A 27248-nucleotide genomic window follows, 5' to 3' on the forward strand; every position below is an offset into this window, starting at 1 on the left:
ATCTCTCAATTGGGTGATGGTTAGTGGGGTGGTGTAAACGAAATCAGGCTCATCCCGATCCGATGACTTGCGCTGTGTGGTGACTGGGGTATGTGCTGCCTGTGCAGTCGGTGGTGTGGGTGCTTTCCTTTTGCGGGCCTGGAGGGCTCTATTGTGATGTTCGGTATCCTCCACATATCTATGGGTGGTTTCATTTAGTTCTTCCCAATTGGGGCCATTCTCCTCATCTAAATCTTGTCCAAAGGTATCTCTGAATCCGTTTTGCACTGACAGCAGTGACTGCAACTTCTCTATTTGTCGTCTACATTTCGCATGAACTACTGTGCTCTGTCTTTGTTCTGTAGTGGAGCTATGGAGCGCTCATACAGCTGCCTTTAAATCTGCGCATTGCCTTGTTAACTGTGCTACCTGCTGTTCTGTCTCTTCTCGTACCGAAAGTGCACGCTGTGTATCTTGGTAGGCTTTATCGTACGGGGTCTGAAAGCTGCTACGGTGAACTAAACAAGTTTGGTGTGCCCGTTTGACATCAGCCATCTCTTAATCTTTAGCTGCCAACTGTTCCCGTAGTTGCTCATTAATCTTTTCACATTCACTATAGTTTCCCTCATCTTCTCCTCTTTCTCAACTAGCTGTCTGCGGAGCGTCCTCACAACCTCCTCTGTGCCTCGCAACCTTGCCAAACAGGACTTAAGCCATCGGCTTACGAACTTTCGCTGCATTCTTCTTATGTACCTCGGTTAGGTTGTCCCACCAGGTTTGTCCTATGCTTCCTGGACCTGACTCATCATTTGAACAAAACTCGGACCCATTCTTTCCCCTTCAAATACTTCAACTCTTCTTCCCATATGGGGCACACTGCTCTGCTGGTCGCTGCGACCTCTGGTTCCTGCGGGTTCATTAGGCGTTCCATCGCTTTTGTGGCCATTGCTACTATTATCTCTGTTTTCCTACCCTTAAGTACTCTGTTTTCCTACCTCAAAGTTCTTTTTTGCTCTGCTTCTAACTTCTCTTTTCCTACCGTCAATTCTGGACAGGGGGAATAAGGCGGTGATTCGAACAGCAGGTATGGCCTAGGCTATTGTCCGGTTCACAATACTCCCGATAGTTTTACGCAAAATCTAACGGGTTTACCTTATATCCCTGTTAGTACTCATGCAGGTTAATACACACTTCCGAATCTTAGTGACTTGATCGATACGGGCCTTACACTTGTGGTTTCTTTCACTTTTTCTCAATTGGATTTCTAATGCAAAGTTTTGTGGGTTCTCTCGGAGTGACAAATTCACTTCTAGGTCGAGTCCCGTCAGAAGTCGCCAATAACGTTGCTCTTTTTAATAATGATGCACTTTAGAGTCGCCAGGTATCAAATGATACCACCACAAGGCATTACCGGGTATCGATCAAAGGACCGCACAACCAATAAGTCAGTTCAAGTTCAAAGATGGTTTATTTACACACAAGGATTACTTCGACATGCAACACAAAACACTACAAGTTAAACGACACCTAACAACTACAATGACCATACTTAACTTCAGGGCAACCGGCTCTTATGCAGATGGTCAAGGCCTTTGTCCGGATCTTGCGTGGCTGGGTGGAAGAAGTGGCTCTGTTTCTGTTGGGCTCATCCGTCTGATAGCGATCGTTGGTCTTGAACTTGTCTGTCTGGTTGTTATGCTGCACTTGTGTTGGCATAGGCCGGATCCAAGAGAGACTGAGCATATAGCTGTGTCTCTTCTTATCCCGCTGGGATTTCGCTCTTTGGGGCGGTCCTTAACTTGGACCCAATAATTCGACAGGCTTCGATCACGGCCTTCGATTTTGACCAATAAAGGGGCGGGTGCCTTGATGGCTGGGCATGTCCTTAGCGGTCATTGACCTTGGCTGTTTGGGCTCCCTGAGTAAAGGGAGTGGTGCCGATTAGTCTGTATCTGCATCGGTTACCTGAGTACAGTTCTTTTGTTTTGGGGAAATGGGCCATTAGAATGCAAACGAGCGGGGGTTTCGATCGCGTCTAGCTATCTGGGTTGCAAATACACACACAAGCTCTGAGTCTGTCTGAGTCCTGGGTTGGCCATAATTCCCATGGTCCTTTGCAGGTGGCCATCTGAGATGGCTAGTCAGATGGATAAATTTTGAAGGGAAATTAGTTAAATTATACAACATAAGGGAAAATGGAATTTAAACTTTGATATGATTTCCAAAAAGAGCATCAAAAGTTCTAGTTAGGGCAACTGACACTCTGATCACTAATGGTGAAGACTAAAAAATGCAAACCAGGTTCTAAAAATAGTTTCACCTTTTGACAACCAAAGCCATCCAGGGCGTAGAAGATCAACATTTTACTTGCCGCAAACAATGTGAAGTGTAGCAACAGATACAATTAACAAGGAAACAGCAGCAGTTAATCTTACTCAAAAGCAGTTACCAAGTTGGGTACATACATGTGCACGACAATGTTCCTGATTTTATTTTATTGTGTGGATATTATAAGGAATAAAACACATTTTTTGTTTCAGATGAAACTAAAGTTAAATTTAAAATAGTTTTACACTTTTACAATTTGACAAATTGTTGCCACTGTAAAGTTTTTTTTGTGAAAATATGATGTTATTAAAAGTTTGCACATAATCTTGGCTAAAATCAAATTCACATATTTTCAAACATTTAAAGTACTTGGAAAATAAGAGACATGTCCTTCGGGCTCAAAGTCAATCCATTCTCATTTTACAATGTTCTCTAAACCTGTTGCAAAATCGCAGAGCAAAAGACCAAAAAATGCACTACTCTTCAAAATAGATGATACTTTAATGAAATTTGCAAGTTAAGAAATATCAAACTTTAAGGGTGACCTGTAAATAAACTGGATCATGATGAGCACATGGTTGTTTTGTATTGTGATAGTTTTGATGTGAGCAGTTATGATGCGCCATGCTATCATAGTGCATTACAGCTATGTGCTCATGATAATCTAGTTTATTCAAATTACTGACAGATATAAGAACAATTCACCAGTTAGGGTACTTTAACAGGACATGTCAAAGCTAATGAATTAAAAGAAATAAAATATTCCATGTGTCAAACAGACAAGACCACCACCGTTCATTATATGAATATGGGAAAAGTCTGCATTGAACACACTGATTAAACTCCCACAAAATTTTTCATGCATATGAGAAGTCAAAACCAAGTGTCGGACTCAAGTGAATCAGTAATAAGATCGGGCAGCACGGTAGTTTTAGCACAATTGCTTCACAGCTCCAGGGTCCCAGGTTCGATTCCCGGCTTGGGTCACTGTCTGTGCAGAGTCTGTACGTTCTCCCCGTGTGTGCGTGAGTTTCCTCCAGGTGCTCCGGTTTCCTCCCACAGTCCAAAGGTGTGCGGGTTAGGTGGATTAGCCACTTAGTGCCCAAAATTGGCACTGAATGTAAATTTTGCCCTTAGTGTCCAAAATTGCTCTCAGTGTTGGGTGGGGTTACTGCGTTATGGGGATAGTGTGGAGGTGTGGGCTTGGGTAGGGTGCTCTTTCCAAGAGCCGGTGCAGACTCGATGGGCCGAATGGCCTCCTTCTGCACTGTAAAAATTCTCTGAATAAGTGACTGGGAGAATAGTAACTTTCTATTTACTCATGCATAGTGGAAACTGCCCGTGTAAACTTGTCGTGTTATAATAACACTCCTGTAATTAATGACAAGTTGATATTAGGAAGTTTCTTAAATGTGGACATAGGAAGTTATAATAAAAAAAGTTGATGGCAGAAGCAAGCTTTTTTTAAGTATATTACCAGTCAATGTCCCATGGCAGTGGGCAGAGAAAGTCAAATGTTCTGTTTTTTCAAAACCGTAGTAGCATTAAATGGCAAATGTATCCTTTTAAATAAGTATAGAAATCATGATTAAATGAATGTAAGTGATTGGGGTAAAGTGGCATATTAAAAAGTTTTCATAAATAGCTTTGAATAAAGGTGAAGTATATAAACTGCAGAGCAAAGTATAAATGTAATGTACACTTATGGTTTCTGCATATGCAAAAGTGAATTGTACAATGAAATATTTCTATTGATATAATTTTACATCTGTGCACTAGTCTAGAAAACAAATGTGAAGTTTGAAATATGGTGGCTGTGAATAATACTTAAAGGATGGAGGGATATAAAATATTAGCAGAGGAAACAATTGGGCTATGGACTGGTGATGCACTGAATACCAAAGAATTTGTGGAGGCAGTAAAAGTTGAATATTGGGTAAATTTAAACGGTTTCAGAAATAAATTTAGCTGATGTTACATTTACTCAGTGCAAAGAACATTGTTGGATTAAGATCAGAACGAATGAAAAGAGCATAATTAAATTAATAACGATAATTCTTTTAAAATCATGTTTGCATATGAAATTCAGGATAAGGACTTTGGACGATTTTACAATGTGTGGAACTTAAAATTGGAGTAAGACTTAAAAAAAAAGAGATAAATTAACTATTTTAAATAAAAGGCCCAAATGATTTATTGAAGTATTGTGGGGCACAATGAAATGATGGACATGACTATCAAAAAGAGAGTTCCTCCGTAGATAAGTCTTTTAAAATACTCCAACTTATTTTTAATTCATGTGATTCCACATTATACGTATCATGGTCAGAATTATGCACTATGCCTGCTAGACATGTGCATCTGTCCCAATCCAAGTATATTTTAAGTAATGGTACAACTGCAGTTTTCCTCTCTTCATATGTTTGGAAGACTGCAGTGCGAAGTAAATAAGACCACAGAACACAACTGCTACCTTTGCAGTGTTTAAAATAGACATCTACTCTATTTACCTGTGGCGCAGGAAGAACCAGCTTACTTCTTTTTTTGGTAAACTCAGAGACTCCACTGATCTGTAATATAGCAGAAGGCAAATCTGATTCCTTCTTCTTTTTCAGACGCTGTTTATCTTTCTTCTGTTCAGATTCTTCTTTTTCGCTGAATTAAAAAAATACTATAATCAACATATTGGGCCATAACTCCCTCGGAGTGGCAATCAGTGTCGGATTGCCGCTCTGTAGCCACTTACCTGTACTAAATTTGTTCAGTGCCTGTCTCGCCTGACCTTCCTGACTCAGGCTGGGCAAGATTCAGGCAACACAGCAGGCCCCTGGGACCAGTGTTACCGAGTCCAAAATAATCACAGTGAAGGAGGACGCCCCATTTTTATAGCACTAACAGCCGTAAAGCAAGTGAGTTTAAAGGTTCCATTGAAAATAACAGGCCAGAGAGAAGATAAGTATATACGGTAAGGGGATCGGAAATGTTGGACATGAGAGGGCGGGGATAGGCATTAGGTGGGGGTAGGTGTAGGGAGATCAAAAATCAGATGGTGAGGGATGCAGACATCAACACACATATTTTGCCCATGACCATAAATCATGGTCATGCCCAATTTATTTTGCCCATGACCATAAATCTGATCCCTCTGGTTAATGAATATCTTACCACAATTTTTTAATGTACGTTATGCAAAGGGCAGAAGCAGTAACAGCAACTTTGAAATTTCCGTGCTTAACTCCTCATGGTCTCAAGAAGTTGCTATCAACTTCAGGAGTTAACAATGGCAAACTCTGACAGTTTTGTTGTGATTAAAACTGCAAAATCCAGGCCATTACGTTAGAGATTCTCACACCCTCTACAACAAAGGAACACGAGGAAAGGTGCAGAGTTTGGATATAATAGCTTTGTGTGGGAAAAATTTACCATATTTATTAATGGTTTTGATGATAGGATAGAGACCCAGATATCCAAATTTGCATTGCAAGAAAAATAGATGGAAGTATAACATTACAAAAAAGAGATATTAAGCGATTAAGTGACTATGCAAAACTCTTGACAAATGGATTTCAGTGTAAGTAAGCATGAGTTCACTTTGGACCTACAAAGGATAGATCAGAGTACCCGTCTAATTGGTAAAAATCGTTAAACAGTGGAGGTCCAAAGAACTTTGGGGGTCCATGAACATAGATCATTAAAATTCTAGACAGGCACATAGAATAATCAAAAAGGCTAATGTAAAATTGACCTTTATACCTAGACGGTTAGAATACAAGGTGAAGAAGTTATATTATAGCAACGCTAAATCATAAATAGATCAGATCTGGAGTACTGTGAGCAGTTAGGGGCATATCAATTTAGGAATGATATACTAGTATTGGACAGAGTGCAGTGTAGATTTACCAGAATGATACATGGATTCCAACAGTTAAATTATGGTTGGATACGCAAACTAGGGAGCGTAGAAGGTTATGGGGTAATTTATCAAAGTTTTCAAGAAAATATGTTGAAGTGATAGATCAGAAAAAGATAAACTAGTCTAGGAGTCCAGAACTAAGAGAAATGACTTAAAGGTTAGATTTGGGTCTTTCAGCAGTAAAGCTAAGAAATAAATCTGCACATAAAGGATGGTGAAAGTTTCTAACTCTTCTCAAATAATTGGTGGTACTAGGTCAATTATTTATTTGAAATTAGAGATTGGTCACTTTTTTAACGATAGTTATTAAGCGATATGGGGCAATATCAGTTAGGTCACAGGTCAACCAGTATCTCATTAAATGGCAGAACAGATTTGAGGGACTAAATGGCCTACCATCTCTTTCAAAGGTTCAACTGATCATCAAGCTGTGCGATATATTCTGAAGGGACATTTTAACCCCTTATGGACTGATTCTCTCTTCACTGTTTTAACTATTATTTTCAGTAATTTATGGCTTCTGTGGATGGTTCTACCGGTCAATAAATGTATTACTTTAATTTATGCATATTAATCTGACAGTTGACTGTGACTCGATCTGCTTAATCTGTAAACAGAAATATGATGTGTAGCGAGAAAGCCAAATTGTAAAATCTTGATATATGTAAAATAAAAAGCATAAGCAGAGAAGAAAATTGTAAGTAATGAGATTAATAGAAATAGTGTAAAAACAGGTCATTACAATTTAGGATATTTGTTGCACTTACGATCTTAGCTCTCCATCCAAATGTTGCTGGCGGAGTCTTTTAAAGTCTGGTTCAAGTGCTTGGTGGTTTTCCTCAGCGGTATCATAAAAACCTGGAGCAGGTTTCTTTTCAAAGGGAACCTCTGCATTATAGTCCACTCCTCTCTTCTTTTTTCTTTTCTTTTGTATTTCTATGCCAGCAGCTCGCAGTTCCCTGCGCTTCTGAAGCGCTGCAAGTCTCCTACATAAAATAAGTTAATAGGCACATGGATTACCAATTTACCATCAAACTTTGGTCCCCCAGTTCTACTTGATTAGAAATTCCATTTGACACAAATTTACAGCAAATTAGGTTGCAGGTCTAGGAATGGAGGTTGATTGGAACAATATTGAAGCCTATCTTTATATAAAGGTTAGCAAACGTTTCTTTTGGTAATGTTTGTAAGCACCAAAATAATATCACTTTCAACAGGCTCTGGGGTGGATCTCTGATAGTATAACTTTTGATAAAATAAAAGAATAATGCAAATTTCTCCAGTAAAAGGCTTAATTTTTATCTGCAACTAATATCATGAGCTAGACTTTATAAAGACAGAAGAAACCCCAGAAATTGAAATGCTATAACATACTTATTTAAACAATAGTCAAGTTAAACAGCATAAATTATAGAAATTGAACTTTATTGTAGAAAAAAAACGGTTACTAAGCTTAATAGACGGTGCCACCGCTTAAAATGCCAAGAATTAATACAGACAGCCACACATAATGGCCAGAGTTATTTGCATTAAGTATAGTAGACAATGCAAGCTGCAGTGAAGGACTTAAGGTCTCCTTAGCTGCTGGAAATACATAAAAAGGAAAGAAAGGAAAAACACCACAGTCAGAATTAAAGAAAGCTCCATCATGGAATTACTCCATTATGACTATACTGATTCTGCATACCCAGTAACATTTTGTCATCAAAAAACTCTATCAGATATATGATGATTTCACAAATAATTAATTACATTTGACAACAATACACCTGTTATAACTAACACACAAAAAAATCATTTTATAAAAACAAAATGATAGGAGATTGGTAATGGCTATCTGGCCAACTGTTACTCTTCAAACTTCAGATTGTTCAATTCTTCACAAATGTCCCTAAACAGTTATTTGTAAAATCAGCTATAAAAACAATCATGTATTGGTTTTGAAATAGTCCACGACCGACAGTAACAAAAGCATAACTATAATGCACAACTGTGGCACCATATTATGGCATATATTAGGCTATTCATGAAGGGCCATCTTCTCAACCTTGCTGCTCGCCTGAGGTGTGGTGATCCTCAGATTAAATCACTGCCAATCAACTCTCCCCCTCAAAGGGGAAAGCAGCCTATGGTCATCTGGGACTATGGCAACTCTACTTTAGGTAAACTGAACACATCCATGATAAAAGGTAGAAAATTTAACATTATGTTCCTCTCAGTTTCTTTTTCAAAGAAATATGGATATTTGCTCATGAAATACGATTTGACTTGTGCTGTGCACATTAGTTCAAAAACTAACCTGGCTTCTTCAAGCTGCTTTTCCCGTGCTTTTCTCTTAGCTTTCTTGCCTTGAGTGTTAGCCAAACGAGCTCTAGCCTCAGAGAGCATCTCAAGCTCATCTAAGAACAAAAATAATTTTAAAGAAATGTAATTTGGGACATTCCAAAATCAGTACGCGGATGTACAAGGTGAAAAAGTATTCAATTTGCAAAATATAAATAAGAATACCGCCTTGCACACCTTAACAAGAACTAATAACATATATAAAAAAATTAGCGAATCCCAATGAATCTCTTTGCCAAATCTCAGTCCAAATATTTTATTATAAATATCGCAAATCCATTTACATTAGAGTTTGAGATTAATAAAAGCATGGTACCGTTACAATAAAAATGCGAAATGTTAGAAAACTAAATATTCCCCATCCCAATGTAAATACCAATTTTAATTCTACTAATGGACCTGTCAGAATATATTTAATCATATATTCTCAATGGCGAAAAAAACCCACAAAGCAAAAATCTAAATCAGGTATCTTTAAAAGTGTGCCTGCAACAAACGTGTACTTTGAAGAAAGGTTTGATAGAAGAACAAATAAACAGTATTGCAAACAAATCACTCAAAAACATAATTCATAGTAAGTCTGAGATTACCTTAGTTTAGAAAATGGATGCCTAATTCTAAATTAAATTGTGAGCATTCATAACCTTTGACTACCAAATCCTCAGACAACGGATTGTGGGTTATGTAATGTTACAAAGCCATGCTTTATAAAAATGGCTTTAGAAATTTACTGGCTGAAAACCACTGACTGGATTTTTAAAAAGACTGAAGCCACATTTCAGTGAATTGAAACAGCAGTTTCTAAAAAGGCTGAAAATTCACTCTTCACAATAAATTCAAAAGCCATTAGGTGGAGCCAATCTGTGTGCCTTTTAATTTTTTTAAATACCTATCTATTCACTTTTAGAGATTATGACTCTTAAATCTCAATGCTATTCCACAGTTCCTAGCTTCTTTCTATTTGGAAGATATCCCAACCTGTCTTTCACTGGTCCAAAGTGGATGACCTCACATTATCCCACACTAAACTCCATTTTCCAATATCTCAATGCTTTTGTTCCTTTTAAATAGTCCCTCAAGTGGAACCTTATGAAATTCCTTCTGCAAGTTCATAAAAGTAACACAGAATTCCCATCTCTACCATCTCATTACTTCTTCAGAAATTCAATGACGTTTGTTAGACTCTTTATAAATCGATGCTGGTTCTCTTTGATCAGGTTATTTGCCCAAATGCTCAGTCACCCCAACTGGTTACCAGCAAGTGGCAGGCCTCGTCATGTGGATATGTTACAGGCATTTGGTTGAGAGATTAGAAATCTAACTTCTAATATTCATACTTTTTCATTTGAACAAAATAAGCAATGTGTTTCGAATAAAGGGCTTAGAAGATTTATGGAGTTCCTGGGCAAGATATAAATCATTTAGAGAAAAAACATATAATATGACTTTAGGGCCAACTAAAGTCTTTTGAGGTGGAATGTTTTTAGGTACTGTTTGAGGGTGGCAATGAGACACAAGATAATTAAGGCAGTACTTCACAACCCGGCTTCACCACAACTGATGCTCGACTAACAAACCTACAATTTCCAAGTTTATCTCTTCTGCCTATCATAAAGAATGGACATTGGGAAGTTTCCAATCTAAGAGAACATTTCCTGAATTGAGTGTTTTCTGCAAGATCGTGTCTAATATATCAAGAATTTCCTTCCCACTTCTCTTAATCCCCACATTGGAAATCGTCAGGTCCTGGAGATATGTCTATCTTTAACTTCATTAGGTTTTCCATTACCATTTACAAAAACATTTAATCTAATTAATTCCTCCCGTTGATTTATTTTCACCTTCCTTGTGCCTCTGGTACTCTTACCTCTTCAAGTACCAATATATAGTGGCTATCTAGTAAGTCTGCCATTTTGTGATTTTCAATTACAATATTACCTTCGTCGATGTTTAAAAAAATATTTTGTATTCTCTTCCTTTTTCACATTTTCTCCCAGATTTACACCCAACAATAAATAATAATCAGTGACGAATGTAATGTCAATCCCCATATCAATAACAACGATCCCATCCTCCCACCAAACCCCAGACATTGGCCCGCATGTTAACATAAACCAATGACAAAAAGGTATCAGGAATCACCCATAGTCACCATTAACACATACAGTCCCCCCCTCCCCCAACCCTCCCAGTCCCCAACCCCCCTAATGTTCGATGTGATCCAATTCTCAAAAGTGCATAATGAATAACGCCTATGAATTGTAGAACCCTTCCATCCTTCCCCTCAGTTCAAATTTGACCTTTTCAAGCGTTAAGAATTCCAGTAGGTCCCCCCGCCACGCCAGGGCACAGGGTGGAGAGGTTGATCTCCACCCTAACAGGACCCACCTTCGGGCAATCAACGAGGCGAAGGTTACAACATCTGCCTCCGCGCCCGTTTCTAACCCCGGCTGGTCCGACACCCCGAATATGGCCACCCGAGGGCCCAGGTTCAGGTTCACGTGCACCACTTTAGAGATTACCCTAAACACGTCCTTCCAGTAATCCTCCAGCTCTGGACAGCACCAAAACATGTGAACGTGGTTTGCGGCCCCACCCCTCCCCCTCCCCCCCCACACCCCCCTCCCCCCCCCCCCTCCCCTCCCCTCCCCCCTCCCCTCCCCCCCACCCCACTCCCCCTCCCCCCCCACTCCCCCTCCACTCCCCCTCCCCTCCCCTCCCCCTCCCCCTCCCACTCCCCTCCCCCCCACTCCCCTCCCCCCTCCCCCCCCCCTCTCCCCTCTCCCCCTCCCCCCTCGCCATTGACTCCATCACTCTCTCTGGTAGCCCCTTGATGCTGAATCAGACCACTCACAACCTTGGTGTCACATTTGACCTTGATATAAGTTTCTGACCAAACATCTGTGTCATCATAAAGACCTTCTACTTCCACTTCTGAGAATTTTGGCCGACCCTACCAATGCCTCAGTTCATCTGCGTTGAAGTGCTCATCTATGCTGTTGTTACTTTTAGACTTGACTATTCCGACTCACTCATGGCTAGCCTCCCACATTCTACCCTCTATAAATTGGAGGTCATCCAAAACTCTGCTGCCTGTGTCCTTTCCGCATCAGGTCTTGTTATCCAACACCCCTGTGGTCATTGTACATTACTGGCTCCTGGTTAAGCAATGCCTCGATCTTTAAATCCCCATCATCGTTTCAAATCCCTCCACAGCCTTGCCCCTTCCCTCTGTTATCTCCTCCATCCGCAGAGCCCTCTGAGATATCTGCTCTCCTCTAATTTTCACCTCGCGCATCTGATTTTAACTGCGCCATGATTGATAATCGTGCCTTTAGCTGCCAAGGCACTAAACTCTGGAATTCCCTCCATGAGCCTCTCGGCCTCGCTTAATATGCAACTTAAAACCTACCTCTTTGATCAATGTTTACCCTAATGTGAGGTTCTGTGTAAAATTTTACTTCATAATGCACCAGTAAAACACATTGGGAAACTTTATTACATAAAAGATGTTATATAAACATAAGCTGTTGGTGCAATTACTGTTCTGAAATACTAACACTGCAATATAGCTGTAACCTAAGCCTGGTTGTGAAGTACTGCTATTAATTATCTTGTCTCTCAACGCCACCCTCAAACAGTGCCTAAAAACATTCACCTCAAAAGAGCAGGTAGATTTCTAGTTGGCCCGAAAGCTGTATTATGTTTTTTTCTCTAAATGATTTATATCTTGCCCAGGAACTCTATAAATCTTCTAAGCCCTTTATTCAAAACACATTCCTTATTTTGTTCAAATGAAAAACTATGAATATTAGAAGTTAGATTTCTAACCTCTCAACCAAATGCCTGTAACATGTCCGCACGACAAGACCTGCCACTTGCAGGTAACCAGGCCTGTCTTCAACTCCTTTGCCGCTGTGGAATCCCATGGTCTTGTACCATGCTCAGCGATGTTGGATAGCCACCAGACTAACTCCTGCCCCCACCCCTCTCAATATCTTTCCTGTTGCGTAATGGCAGTCGTTCATTTTCATCACCCTCATTACATTTTCCTGTTGTAAAGATCTTAAAACAACATGGGAATCTAAAACTGCCTGGCTCTAAAATGTTTCCCTCATATGAAACAGTGAAAAGGTAGAGGTAAAATCCCCAGCCAGGCATTGAAAGCAAAATCAAAACAATGGCGTTAAAAGCAGCTTTCTGGATTGGGGAGGAAATGTAAGCCCATTACTCTAAATGTCCTTCACCACTGCCCCCCCCCCCATGAAATAATGTACTAAAATTATAGCTTTTCTTATCCTCTTTCCCCAATATTTATTTCCCGAACTTGAGTCCAAATATTCCCACCCTTTAATTCACCTCAACTTGAATTACATGGGATATCTGGCACAGAAACTGGCCTTTTGGCCAAGATAGTCCACACCGGTGTTTGAGCTCCACGTTTCCTCCCATCCACCATCATAATCATCTGTTCCATTCTCCCTCATATTTTTTAGTTTCCCCTTAAATGCATCAATACTATTCGCTTCAACCACTTCTCATGGTAGCGTATCTCACATTCTTACCATTCTTTAGTTGAAGACATTTCTTGGTGACTATCTTATATTGATGGTTTCTAGTTATACTCTTCCTCACAAGAGGAAACATTCTCCCTGTATCCACTCCATCAAAACCTTTCATAATGGACTTCCGGTGGCGGCTATGAAGGAGTAGGTCGCACATTTGGTGGCTCCCGCTCGGGTCGGACCTTTTCCCCCGATTTTTTATCGGACTTGATTTGGTAAATTGATGGTAGAGGCAATGGTGGAGTGGATTCCTACATCCGTGCATGGAGAGGCGAACTAGAAATGCTCGCAAAGGCAGAAATAGACGAACAGAGAAGGCTTGGGCTGAAGCTCCAGCGGGAGAAAGCATAGTGGATGATCGGAGTCCTGGCTTGTCGATCCAGCGGTCAACAGAGCAGCTGATGCAGTTTATTCAGGAGGGCTTCGGCAAGCAGAAGCAGGCATGCTTGGACCCGATTAAAGAATCGATTGCGCGGCTGGAACTTAGATTGAATGCCCAAGATCGGGCGATCCAGAAAGTAGAGAAGGCGCTGGCTGAGCAGGAGGAACATCAAACTGTGGGGGAGTTGGAGGTGGGGAGGCTGAGACCCCAGCAGAAAAGGCTCCTAGAGAAGGTGGAGGACCTAGAGAATAGGTCCCTCCGGCAGAACTTGAGATTCGTCGGTCTCCCGGAGGGGTCCAAAGGAGCAGACGCTGGGGCATACAAAGCGGGCATGTTCGAGAAGTTGTTGGGGGATAGACGTTCTCCCGGCCCTTGGAGGTGGCAATGGTGGTGGGATTCCACAGGTACTTGGGCAAGGAGCGTATTTTACGGTGGGCCAGGCAGACACGGAGTTGTAAATGGGAGAGCAGTATCCTGCGGATCCATCAGGATCTGAGCGCAGAGGTGGCCAGGAGAAGAGCGGGGTTCAATCAGATAAAGGCGACCCTTTTTAAGAAAAAGGTGAAGTTTGGACTGCTGTATCCTGCCCGTCACATATGAGGAGCAACATTTTTATTTTGAGTCGCCCGAGGAAGCGATGGACTTCACTAGAAGGAAAGGACTGGTGGCAGACTGAGCACTTTGAACTTTGCTGCAGCGCTCATGTTAAAAAAGTTTCTTGTTTTTCTCTTTTTTGGGGGACGTTATCTGTAATGCCTTCTGTATTGATTTGGGGCCTATTGCAGAGCAGAGTGAGTTAAAGTTTACATTTGCACTGATGGGGGATGGAGGTGTGTTTGGTAGATGCTGGATCTTCTGTTTGATCTTTTCTTTGTTTATCGTGGGTTTTTTTCTTGTTTTTTTAGGGCAATTGTGTTGGGATTGCTTTTCTTTTGAATATGTATGTCTGAGTGAGGGGGAGGGTGGGAGGGAACAATAGATGGAAGAATGTCTGGCGCCATGGGCGGGTCACCAAGCTAGCTGGGCGAGCTAGCTCACGGAAGCGCAGTGGGGGGTGAGCAGATGTTTTGCTTGTCGAAGGGGTCGGTTTACATAGTGCTGTTACTGGGGGGGTAGAATGTTCTGCTGATGGGGGAGGGACTTTTGCTGTGGGACAGAAAGGAGGTTGGAGGCGGAGGCTACTTGTGGGTGGGCCGGCGGATGCGTGGGGCGCGGGCTGGAGACTGGCCCAAGAAAGGTGATCGGAGAAGGGGGGGGGGCGATGAGCCCCCCAACTAGGCTGATCACATGGAATGTGAGAGGGCTAAATGGACCAGTTAAGAGGGCATGCGTGTTCGCGCATTTGAGAGGACTGAAGGCGGACGTGGTAATGCTACAGGAGGCGCATCTTAGAGTAATTGATCAGATCAGATTAAGGAAGGGATGGGTCAGACTGGTTTTTCACACGGGGCTGAACTCGAAGACTAGAGGGGTTGAGATCCTGATTAATAAGCGAGTGGTATTTGAGGCGGGAAGAATAATTGCGGATGTGGGAGGCCGGTACATTATGGTCAGTGGGAAACTGGAGGGGTTGCAGGTGGTTTTAGTAAATGTGTACATGCCAAATTGGATGATGTGGAGTTTATAAAGAGGATGCTGGGGAAGATCCCGGATCTGGATTGGCATAAATTGGTCATGGGAGGGAACTTTAACAGTTATTGACCCTGGGTTAGACCGGTCGAGCCCAAGGACAGGCAGGGTGCCAGCAATGGCAAAGGAGCTAAAGGGGTTTATGGAGCAGATTGGGGGGGGGGGGGGTTAGACCCATGGAAATTTGGGCAACCGAGTGTGAAGGAGTTCTCCTTCTACTCACACATCATAAAGTGTACTCCCGGATTGATTTTTTAAATTTTGAATAGGGCGCTACTGACGGGGGTAGTGGACACGGGGTATTCTGGATCACAATCTCAGATCATGCCCCGCACTGGGTTGACCTACAGGTTAGCAGGGAGAAGGCTGGACGTGGGACTTTTAGCTGACAAAGTGGTGTGCGGGCGGCTGAGGAAATGTATTCAGAACTACCTGGAAGTCAACGACAGGGGTGAAGTTTCGGCGGCGGTGGTCTGGGAGGCATTGAAGGCGGTGGTTAGAGGGGAGCTGATCTCGATACGGGCCCATAGGGAGAAGGCAGACAGAGCAGAGACGGACCAACTGACAAAGAAGATATTGCAGGTCGACAGGAGGTATGCGGAGACCCCAGAGGCATGGCTTTTAAGGGAACGACGGAGGCTACAGGTGGAGTTTGGCCTGTTAACGACAGGGACGGCGTTGTGCAGCTGAGGAAGGCGAGGGGGACGATCTATGAGCATGGGGAGAAGGCCAGCAGAATGCTCGCACCACATCTTAGAAAGAGGGAGGCAGCCAGGGAGATTGGGAAAGTAAAGGACGGGGACGGGAACCTGGTTGGAGACTCAGCAGGGGTGAATAAGGCGTTCAAGGAGTTTTACAGTAGGCTATATGGGTCGGAACCCCCAGCTGGGCTGGAGGGGATGAGGTACTTTTTAGGGGGGCTGAATTTCCCAATGGTGGTAGAAGGGCTGGGGGACCCGATTGGGTTGGAAGAGATAGCAGAGGGTCTGAAGGGCATGTAGTCGGGAAAGGCCTCGGGGTCAGACGGGTACCCAGTGGAGTTTTATAAAAAGTTCTCTGAGATATTGGGGCCGCTGTTGATGAGGACATTCAATGAGGCAATGGAGCGTGGGTGCTTCCCCGACGATGTCACAGGCCACGATCTCCTTGATCCTGAAGTGGGACAAGGACCCGGAGCTATGTGGATCCTACCGGCCGATATCCCTATTGAATGTGGACGCCAAACTGCTGGCCAAAGTCTAGTCCTCTAGGATTGAAGACTGTGTTCCGGACGTGATTGGGGAGGACCAGACGGGGTTCGTTAAGGGTAGGCAGTTGGTGGCCAATGTAAGAAGGTTGTTAAATGTTATCATGTTGCCTCCAGAAGGTAGGCAGGTGGAGGTAGTGGTCGCAATGGACGCAGAGAAGGCTTTTGATCGGGTGGAATGGGAATATCTGGGAGGTACTGGGACGGTTCGGATTTGGGCGAGGCTTTATTGACTGGGTCAGGTTGCTGTATCAGGCTCCTGTCGCGAGCGTACGGATGAATAGGATAACATCGGACTATATCAGGCTGCATCGGGGACGAGACAGGGATACAGGGATGCCCTCTTTCCCCACTGTTGATCGCGTTAGCCGTAGAGCCATTGGCAATTGCGCTGAGAGCCTCCAGGGGCTGATCCGGGGGGGGGGGGGGAGTGGATCACAGAGTCTCGCTTTACGCAGACGACCTGCTCCTGTATGTATCGGACCCACTGGGGGGAATGGAAGACATTTTTTTTTTTGTTCATAAATTTAGAGTACCCAATTCATTTTTTCCAATTAAGGGGCAATTTAGCGTGGCCAATCCACCTAGTTAGGTTGTGGGGGCAAAGCCCCCGCAAGCACGGGGAGAATGTGCAAACTCCACACGCTGGGATCGAACCTGGGACCTCGGCGCCGTGAGGCAGCAGGGCTAACCCACTGCGCCACCGTGCTGCCCTGGGATGGAAGAAATTATGAGGATTCTGGGGGAATTTGGACGGTTTTCGGGGTATAAACTAAATATGGGGAAAAGTGAGATGTTCACGGTCCAGGCAAGTGGGCCGGAGAGGCGATTGGGGGAACTGCCATTTCGGGTGGTAGGGGGAAGCTTTCGGTACCTAGGCATCCAGGTGGCACGGGAGTGGGAACGGCTACACACAAGTTAAATTTGGCCCGATTAGTAGACCAAATGAAGGACGATTTTCCGAAGTGGGACGCACTCCCGTTGTCACGAGCTGGGAGGGTGCAGACAGTGAAAATGAAGGTCCTCCCGAGATTCCTGTTTCAGTGTCTCCCCATCTTTATTCCACGGTCCTTCTTTAAACGGGTCAATAAGGTAATCACAGGCTTTGAATGGGCGAGTAAGACCCCGCGAGTAAAAAAGGGGATGCTTGAGCGGAGCCAGGGGGAGGGCGGGTTGGTGCTGCCGAACTTTAGTAATTATTATTGGCCGGCGAATATAGCCATGATCAGGAAGTGGGTGGTGGGGGGAGGGTCGGTATGGGAGCGTGTTGAGGCAGCTTCATGTAAGGGCACCAGTTGGGGGGCGTTGGTAACGGCACCTCTGCCGTTCCCGCCGGCACGGTGCTCCACCAGCCCCGTGGTGGTGGCGGCCCTGAGAGTCTGGGGGCAATGGAGGAGACATGTGGGAGCGGAGGGAGCATCGGTGTGGTCTCCAATCTACAATAATCACCGGTTCACCCCGGGAAGGATGGATGGAGGGTTTCAGAGATGGCAGAGAGCAGGGATTGAGAGGATGGCGGATATGTTTATAGAGGGGAGCTTTTCTAGCCTGAGGGAGCTGGAGGAGAAATTTGGATTGGCGAGGGTAAATTAATTTAGAAACCTGCAGATGCGGGACTTCCTACGCCTTTCTCTGCCTGGAGAAAATCAAGTTTGCCTTGAGAGTGTCAATGTTAGGGTTCGCCCGGAGGTGGCAACCGTTTGTCGACTTCTTTGTGGAAAACTAACCGTCAGCAGAGTGGGGGGGGGGGTTAGATTAGTTTAGACTAGGGGGTTAGTAAAGGTGGGACCTGTAAGGGAGGAAGACGGCTTTTGCATTATGTTTATAGATTCATGTACTTTGTTTATTTTGCTGTTGTTGTAAAACCATAAATACCTCAATAAAATGTTTATTAAAAAAAAAACTTTCAGAATTGAAAATATCCGTAAGAAAATGACCCAGCCGGTCAAGCCTTTCCTGATATGTATACACACGCACATTTCTGATATCATTTTCGTAAATCTCTGCACCCTCTCCACTGCCTCTATATACTTTTAATAATATGGTGACCAAAACTGCATTAGTAGTCGAAGTGTGATGCAATCAATGTTAGATATAGGTTTCGCAAAACTCCCCACTTTTCAATTTAATCCCTCTAGGGATAAAGCTTAGTGCTTAGTTCTTTTCAAATGGCTTTGCTAACATGTGACCTAACTTTTCACGATTGGCTGATGAAATTCAACGTGGGCAAGTGCGAGGTCTTGCACTTTGGAAAAAAGAATAGAGGCATGGACTATTTTCTAAACGGTGACAAAATTCATAATGCTGAAGTGCAAAGGGACTTGGGAGTCCTAGTCCAGGATTCTCTAAAGGTAAACTTGCAGGTTGAGTCCGTAATTAAGAAAGCAAATGAAATGTTGTCATTCATCTCAAGAGGCTTGGAATATAAAAGCAGGGATGTACTTCTGAAGCTTTCTAAAGCACTAGTTAGGCCCCATTTAGAATACTGTGAGCAATTTTGGGCCCCACACCTCAGGAAGGACATACTGGCACTGGAGCGGGTCCAGCGGAGATTCACACGGATGATGCCAGGAATGGTAGGCCTAACATACGATGAACATCTGAGGATCATGGGATTATATTCATTGGAGTTTAGGAGGTTGAGGGGAGATCTAATAGAAACTTAAAAGATAATGAATGGCTTAGATAGGGTGGATGTAGGGAAGTTGTTTCCATTAGCAGGGGAGACTAGGACCCGGGGGCACAGCCTTAGAATAAAGGGGAGTCACTTTAGAACAGAGATGAGGAGAAATTTCTTCAGCCAGAGAGTGGTGGGTCTGTGGAATTCATTGCCACAGAGGGCGGTGGAGGCCGGGACGTTGAGTGTCTTTAAGACAGAAGTTGATAAATTCTTGATTTCTCGAGGAATTAAGGGCTATGGAGAGAGAGCGGGTAAATGGAGTTGAAATCAGCCATGATTGAATGGTGGAGTGGACTCGATGGGCCGAATGGCCTTACTTCCGCTCTTATGGTCTTATGGCATATTTGTACAGCAAGATTCTTCTACCCTATCTAAACTTGCAATTCCCAAATAATAAGTTTGGATATTGATTTGTTTTATTATCACGTGTACTGAGGGACAGCAAAAAGTATTGTTCTGCGTGCAGTCCAGACAGATCATTCCATACATGAAAAAAAGAAACTAGGGCATACAAAAATACACAATCTAAATCCATAGACACAAACATCGGGTGGAGCATACAGGGGTGCAGTATTACTCAGTAGAGAAGATGTGTGAAGTGATCAGTTCAGTTCATAAGAAGGTCATTCAGGAGTCTGGTAACAGCGGGGAAGAAGTGTTTTTGAATCTGTTAGTGCGTGTTCTCAGACTTTTGTATCTTCTGCCTGATGGAAGAATTTGGAAGAGGGAATAACCCGGGTGAGAGGGTTCTTTGATTATGCAGTCCATTTTCGCAAGGCAGCAAGAGGTGTAGACAGAGTCAAAGGATGGGAGATGGGTTTGTATGATGAACTGGGCTGCAGTCACGCCTCTCTGTATTTTCTTATGGTCTTGAGCCGAGCATTTACCATACCTGGCTACGATGCAGCCAGATAGGCGGCTTTCTATGGTGCATCTGTAAAAGTTGGTGAGAACCAATGTGGACATGCTGAACTTCCTTAGTTTCCTGAGAAAGTATAGGCGCTTTTCTGCTTTCTTGGTCGTAGCGGGGACGTGGGTGAACCAGGACAGATTGTTGGTAACGTGCACACCTAGAAATTTGAACCCGTCAGCCATCTCCACCTCGGCACGATTCATGCAGACAGGAATATTTTGCTTCCTGAAGTCAATGACCAGCTCTTTAGTTTTGCTGACATTGAGGGAGAGATTGTTGTCGTTACACCACTCCACTAGGTTCTCTATCTCCCTCCTGTACTCTGACTCATTGTTGTTTGAGATCCGACCCACTACGGTCGTGACATCAGCAAATCTAGGGGCTGGTTTAGCACAGCAGGGGCTGGTTTAGCACAGGGCTAAATCGCTGGCTTTTAAAGCAGACCAAGGCAGGCCAGCAGCACGGTTCAATTCCCGTACCAGCGTCCCCGAACAGGCGCTGGAATGTGGCGACTAGGGGCTTTTCACAGTAACTTAATTTGAAGCCTACTTGTGACAATAAGCAATTTTCATTTCATTTTCATTTTTTTCATTTTCAAATCTGTACATGGAGTTGGAGCCAAATTTTGCCACAGTCATGTGTGCATAGGCAATATAGTAGGGGGTAAGTATACAGCATTGCGGGGCCCCAGTATTGAGGATTATGATGGAGGTGTTGTTGTTGTTCTTCCTTACTGATTGTGGTCTGTGGGTCAGAAAGTCGAGATTCCAGTTGCAGAGCGAGGAGCCAAGTCCTAGGCTTTAGAGTTTTGATATGAGCTTGGCTCAATATTGAGTACCTCCCCCAATTTGGAGTAATCCACAAATTTAGAAATTGTGTTTATGATTCCAAAGTCCAAATCATTGGGAAATGTGAACAGCAGTAGTCCCAGCACAGTAAACCACTTCCCACCTTCTTCATATATGGCTACCTTTTATTTCCCCCTTCTTCCTTAAGCAATTCTGTCCTCTGGCTGACTCCACGTTCTCTGACCTTATTAATTTGTCTATTATGGGGTACCGTCTGAAAATCCAGATATATTACACTTGCTGCATTAATGTCTCCTCAAAAACTTTAATAAGGTTGATCAAACAAGATTACTACACATACTCTTGAGATGTATAAACATACAAGAAAACGTGATTCAGTAGATTGCCCTATATAATTAGGATGTTGAAAAATATAGTAACTGATTTCAAAAGTGACACCTTGGTAGCTCAAAAGTAAGCTCTACAGAGCCATCTTTAAAACATTATTAATTTTAATTGTGATGTACCTTCATCCATATCTACTGGATCAGGCCTGGCTGGCTTCGTTTCTGGATTTGGGTCAATCTCGCCAGGTTTAAGTTTTCGAGGATCATCAGCAGTTTCTTCTTCTTGATCTCTCTGTGCAGCCTTGTCTCTGAAACAAGTTCAGGCCCATCAATTCAATTGAATGACATATTATAAAGGTGATTTTCTACATATTCTTTCAAAACAGGGTCAGTATACATAAAATCCAATTACAATGGATACACAAATCGATAACTTGGTCCCAAAGAAATTGATTACTTCAACTAAACAGTATGGAGGGTTTAACTGTTACAATGGCAATAAGATGGTAATTGGCTCAATCTTTGTGCACAGGAAATACAAAAATGTTTGTTTTTTCCATGAAAGCCTCTCACTAAAACATTATTACAGCCAATTTAAACCGGCACAAAAAGCATCTATAAAAAAACTCAATTCAGCTTGTCATCAAGACAAAATATAAATACCTATAGTTTACAGAGAATAAACTACGCTTATTGGCATCCTCATGCATATCCTCAACAGGTGCCGCATTTAAATTGTGATTTGCAAATCAAAATGCTTCTCGTGTGAAATGGGTGATCGGGTGCATACTTTTGGACTCGATGGGGGGGATTTTCCGTGCTTCTCTGTGGCGTGTTACATGCTGGCGGAGGGGGTTCACCATTGGCTGGCGCTGAAATCTTCTGGTCCCGTCACTGTCAACAGGGTTCGCGTTGTATGTGCCCCTTGCCACCAGGAAGCCCGCGCCAAGGTTTCGCTGTCGGCGGGAACGGCTGGAAAATTCCAGTCATTGCTCATTGATATTTAGCAGACTAATGATCATTTGTCGATCTGTTGGAAATCATTTCTCCTAATCACTTACATCAATTTACACCATTTTGGAGTGTCAAAGCAACTCGTTACAGGCCAGATCAGGAAAGAATGTTTATCACTGCAGAATATTGAAACCAGGAGAAAATCCCAACATGAGGGATTAGTTAGATTAGTTTATTGAAATACAGAGCAGATTTCTTTCAATAAAAAGTGCCTTGTAAATATCCGACTTGAAGAAACGCGCCTCTGCAAAAATCCCTTTTCTCCTGTGCAGTGCAGGAAAAGATAACTTGGTCCCTGCAATGTTTTAGACCAGCAGTGACTCCAAGATAAATGCAATCTCAAAATTAAGAGTAATTTGCTAGTTTAAGCAAATGATTTGGATCTGTGTCAAACAGAATCTTTCAATAAAGACTGTTCTTCCTCTTAAATAAAACATTGGAACATATTACATAAATCAACAGTACTGTACTTGGTCAGCCTTTAGGTATTTATAGTCAATTATAAGTCCCCCGTGATGACAGTATAAGCTTTCCCCAGGGTTTCAACAGCCTTTTTTCCAAGCAATTTAACATTCTAGCATTTATCATTGGATTTAAACATGCACAGTGAAGAATGTAGACAGATTAAATTACCCTGTCTGACACTTGTAAATGGAATTATCTACTGAATTCCTGACAGCTGCAGGCAGCACTAGAGAACTTGACACACCATTCCAAGGCATAACTAACTGGAACACCAGTGCAAAAAATACTTTCCTCAAAATTTGTCATTTAGATTTAGTTATTTGCATCTGTGTCGAACAGAATCTTTCAATAAAGATTGTTTCTCCTCTTAAATAAAAACTTGGAACATAGTACATTCTCTGCAGTAGTGTACTTGATATTTAGATTCATTACGAATATAAGCTTTCCCCAGGATTTCAGTCGTCTTTTATTTTCTCTTCCTATTTCCGCTATAATGCATTACTCAGTGGAAACTGAGAAATTTTCTTTATATTGGACACAAGGAATAACTTAACAGCAATGTCACAAGTAATTATATTTGTGAATTCTTGATGATACAGCACCTGTCTTTTTATTCCAAAGTAGAATTTAACTAAAGAAAAAATCATATTGGAGATTTTAAATATTAAGGCACTTTATCTGCCAACTTACAGTAGATACTCATAATGTTCCAAACACTGGGCAGCTGTTCTGCCAATAATTGGAGCAATGGTCCTCCATTGCGTTGGCATAAGCTTTGCCAAGTGCAGTAACTTCTCTTCTTCCTCCCTTGACCATTCTGTCTTTTTGATACTTGGATCCAACCACTCGTACCTTTATTGTGAACAATAGCAAAAACATGATTTAAAAATACTAATGGTCAGCAGTTACATTAGTTTGGATTTAGAGATATCTTTATTAGCAAGAGAAGCACATACAATTCAAAAGTCGATGTCAAAGTAGTATTATAATTGAATAACATAATTATAAACAATTACAATACATTTGAATACATAGGCCCAGATTCTCAGGACGCACTTTGAGACCCCCAGAAATCTTGGTGCAGTCACTCCATGGGAATTGCATGGCAAGTTTGAACTTCTAATGGGAATTTTCCCTGCTCTCTGGAGCACTCCAAAAAAGAAGATTTTGGACAGTTCCTATTTACTTACCTAGATAGTTACCCAGGAAATGTAAGCCATCCTTTTGGATTAGTGAGGATGTCCAGCCATAATTATGAACTTAGCATGCCATTAGAAGCTCAGTAACACCTCAGTCAAAAATGTGTTACCTTTCAAAGGAGTTTTACTAAAAGAGTAAGAGTGGAAGTTCCATCTGATCAAAAATTTCCCATTGAATACAGCCTGGGTGGCCTCAACAGTGCACCCTCTGAAGAGGCAGAGAATCACTGATGGCAACTTCTAGATTTCCATGCTATTCTGCACATGCGGAGGCTCTCAGAATTGCCGTTTCAGGCAGCACGGTGGCACAGTGGGTTAGCCCTGCTGCCTCACGGCGCCGAGGTCCCAGGTTCGATCCCGGCTCTGGGTCACTGTCTGTGTGGAGTTTGCACGTTCTCCCCGTGTTTGCGTGGGTTTTGCTGACGATCTATTTTCCCTTAACGTTCCGCGAGATAGTCAAGGAACGGTTGCCACCGCCTGGAGAACCCCTGAACTGATCCTCTCAACGCAAACTTCATCCGTTCCAGTTTTATGAATCCTGCCATGTCGTTTATCCAGGCCTCCACGCCTGGGGGTTTCGCTTCCTTCCACACAAGTAAGATCCTTCTCCGGGCTACCAGGGACGCAAAGGCCAGAATATCGGCCTCTTTCGCCTCCTGCACTCCCAGCTCTTCCGCTACCCCAAATATAGCTAACCCACAGCCTGGCTTGACCCGGACCTTCACCACCTTTGAAATCACTCTTGCCACTCCCCTCCAGTACTCATCCAGTGCCGGACACGACCAGAACATATGTGTGTGGTTCGCCGGGCTTCCCAAGCACCTCCCGCACCTGTCCTCCACTCCAAAGGATCTGCTCAGTCTTGCTCCCGTCATGTGTGCTCAGTGTAGAATCTTGAATTGTATCAGGCTAAGCCTGGCGCACGAGGAAGAGGAATTTACCCTACTTAGGGCATCAGCCCACAGACCCTCCTCAATCTCCTCCCCCAGCTCTTCTTCCCATTTTCCTTTCAGCTCCTCTACCAGCGCCTCCACCCCATCTCTCATCTCCTGATACATTTCGGACACTTTGCCCTCCCCGACCCATATCCCCGAAATCACTCTATCCTGGATCCCCCCTGTTCGGGAGCAGCGGAAATTCCCTCACCTGTTGCCTCGTAAACGCCCTCACTTGCATATATCTAAAGATATTCCCCGGGGGCAACTCATACTTTTCCTCCAGCGCTCCCAAGCTCGCAAACTCCCATCAATAAACAAGTCTCTCAATCTCCTAATTCCTGCCCGATGCCAGCTCTGGAACCCTCCGTCCATCCTTCCTGGGACAAACCTATGGTTATTCCTGATCGGGGACCACTCCGAGGCACCCGTCACCCCCCTATGTCGCCTCCATTGCCCCAGATCCTTAAGGTTGCCACCACCACTGGGTTTGTGGTATACCTTTTCGGGGAAAGCGGGTAGCGGCGCCGTCACCAGCGCCTTTAGGCTCGTTCCTTCACAGTACGCCATCTCTAGCCTCTTCCACGCCACCCCCTCTCCCTCCCTCATCCACTTGCAAGCCATCACCACATTGGCGGCCCAATAATAGTCTTCCAGATTCGGCAACGCGAGTCCCACTCTGTCCCTGCTGCGCTGCAGGAACCCCCTCCTTACCCTCGGGGTCTTCCCTGCCCACACGAAACTCATAACCCTCCTATCTATATTCTTAAAAAAGGCCTTAGTGATCAAAATGGGGAGACATTGAAACACAAAAAGAAACCTTGGGAGGACCATCATCTTTACTGCCTGCACTCTGCCCGCCAGTGAGAGCAGCAGCATATCCCACCTCTTGAAATCCTCCTCCATCTGCTCCACCAGCCGCGGCAGATTGAGTTTGTGTAGAGTTCCCCCGCTCTTGGCTACCTGAATCCCCAAATATCGGAAGCTCCTTTCCACTCTCCTTAACGGCAGGGCGTCTATCCCTCTTCCCTGATCCCCGGGGTGTACTACGAAAAGCTCACTCTTCCCCATATTAAGCCTATATCCTGAAACATCTCCAAACTCCCTCAATATCTGCATAACCTCTGTCATCCCCTCCACAGGATCCGCCACATACAGCAGTAGGTCATCTGCGTAGTGACACTCGGTGTTCCTCTCCCCCTCTAACCACCCCCCTCCATTTCCTAGAGTCTCTCAATGCTATGGCCAATGGTTCAATTGCCAGCGTGAACAGTAGTGGGGACAGGGGAGATAGGTCTATATGACCCGCATTGCAGCGGATCTTTATCCCGCTTCAGGATTAGTGATATCGTCGCCTCCGACATTGTCGGGGGTAGAGTCCCCCCTTCTCTGACCTCGTTAAAGGTTCTCGCCAGCAGCGGGGCCAACAAGTCCACATATTTCCTGTAAAATTCCACCGGGAACCCGTCTGGTCCCGGGGCCTTCCCTGCCTGCATGTTCCCCAGCCCTTTAGTCACCTCATCCACCCCAATTGGCGCCCCCAGACCTGCCACCTCCTGCTCCTCCACCCTCGGGAACCTTAGTTGGTCCAGAAACTGTTGCATCCCCTTTTCCCTCCGGGGGTTGGGACCTGTATAGCCTCTCATAAACGGTCTTAAACACCTCATTTACATTCCCTGCTCTCCGCTCCGTAGTTCCCGTTTCATCCCTGGCTCCCCCAATTTCCCTCGCCGCTATCCTCGTACAAAGCTGGTGGGCCAGCAGCCGGCTCGCCTTTTTCCCCATATTCGTATCTCATCCCCTGTGCCTTCGCCTTCCCTGTAGTCAGCAGGTCAAACTCCATCTGACGTCTTCGCCTCTCTCTATATAGTCCTTCGTCCGGGGCCTCCGCATATCTTTTATCCACACTCAAAATCTCCCCCACTAATCCCTCCCTTTCTTTGACTTTTTTTTCTCCTTGTAAGCCCTAATGGAGATCAACTCTCCCCTAACCATCACCTTCAGCGCTTCCCATACTACCCCCACCTGGATCACACTGTCATCATTGGCCTCCAGGTACCTCTTAATACATCCCCGCACCCTTCCACAGACCCCCCTCATCCGCCAATAGTCCCACATCCAGTCGCCAAAGTGGGCACTGTTCCCTCTCCTCTCCTAGTTCCAGATCCACCCAGTGCGGGGCATGGTCTGAAACGGCCATGGCCGAATACTCCGTTCCTGCCACCTTCGAAATCAGTGCCCTGCTCAAAACAAAAATCTATCCGGGAGTATACCTTATGGACATGGGAGAAAAAGGAGAACTCTTTGGCCAACGGCCTGGCAAATCTCCACGGATCCACTCCCCCCATTTGCTCCATGAACCCCCTGAGCACCTTGGCCGCTGCCGGCCTTCTTTCGGTCCTGGATCTAGACCGATCTAACCCTGGATCCAGCACAGTATTGAAATCCCCCCCCATTACCAGGCTTCCCACCTCCAGGTCCGGGATACGTCCTAGCATCCGCTTCATAAATCCCACGTCGTC

At 44.0% G+C, this 27248-nt stretch overlaps 1 protein-coding gene across 1 annotated transcript in view; it reads right to left on the bottom strand.

Annotated features, from left to right (window-relative positions):
* Positions 1–23444, bottom strand: part of LOC140406496 (cell division cycle 5-like protein) — a gene marked incomplete at its 5' end in the record, with an annotated part of 67153 nt that extends 43709 nt beyond the window's left edge. Inside the window, 5 exons of the mRNA XM_072494520.1 lie at positions 4818–4962; positions 6988–7206; positions 8520–8619; positions 21294–21421; positions 23283–23444. Of these exons, the coding sequence (XP_072350621.1) occupies positions 4818–4962; positions 6988–7206; positions 8520–8619; positions 21294–21421; positions 23283–23444 (754 nt within the window). The remainder of the gene's footprint in view (positions 1–4817; positions 4963–6987; positions 7207–8519; positions 8620–21293; positions 21422–23282) is intronic.
* Between the last annotated feature and the right edge of the window lie 3804 nt (positions 23445–27248).

This window comes from Scyliorhinus torazame, unplaced genomic scaffold, assembly GCF_047496885.1.
Source record: "Scyliorhinus torazame isolate Kashiwa2021f unplaced genomic scaffold, sScyTor2.1 scaffold_574, whole genome shotgun sequence".
NCBI lineage: Eukaryota > Metazoa > Chordata > Chondrichthyes > Carcharhiniformes > Scyliorhinidae > Scyliorhinus > Scyliorhinus torazame.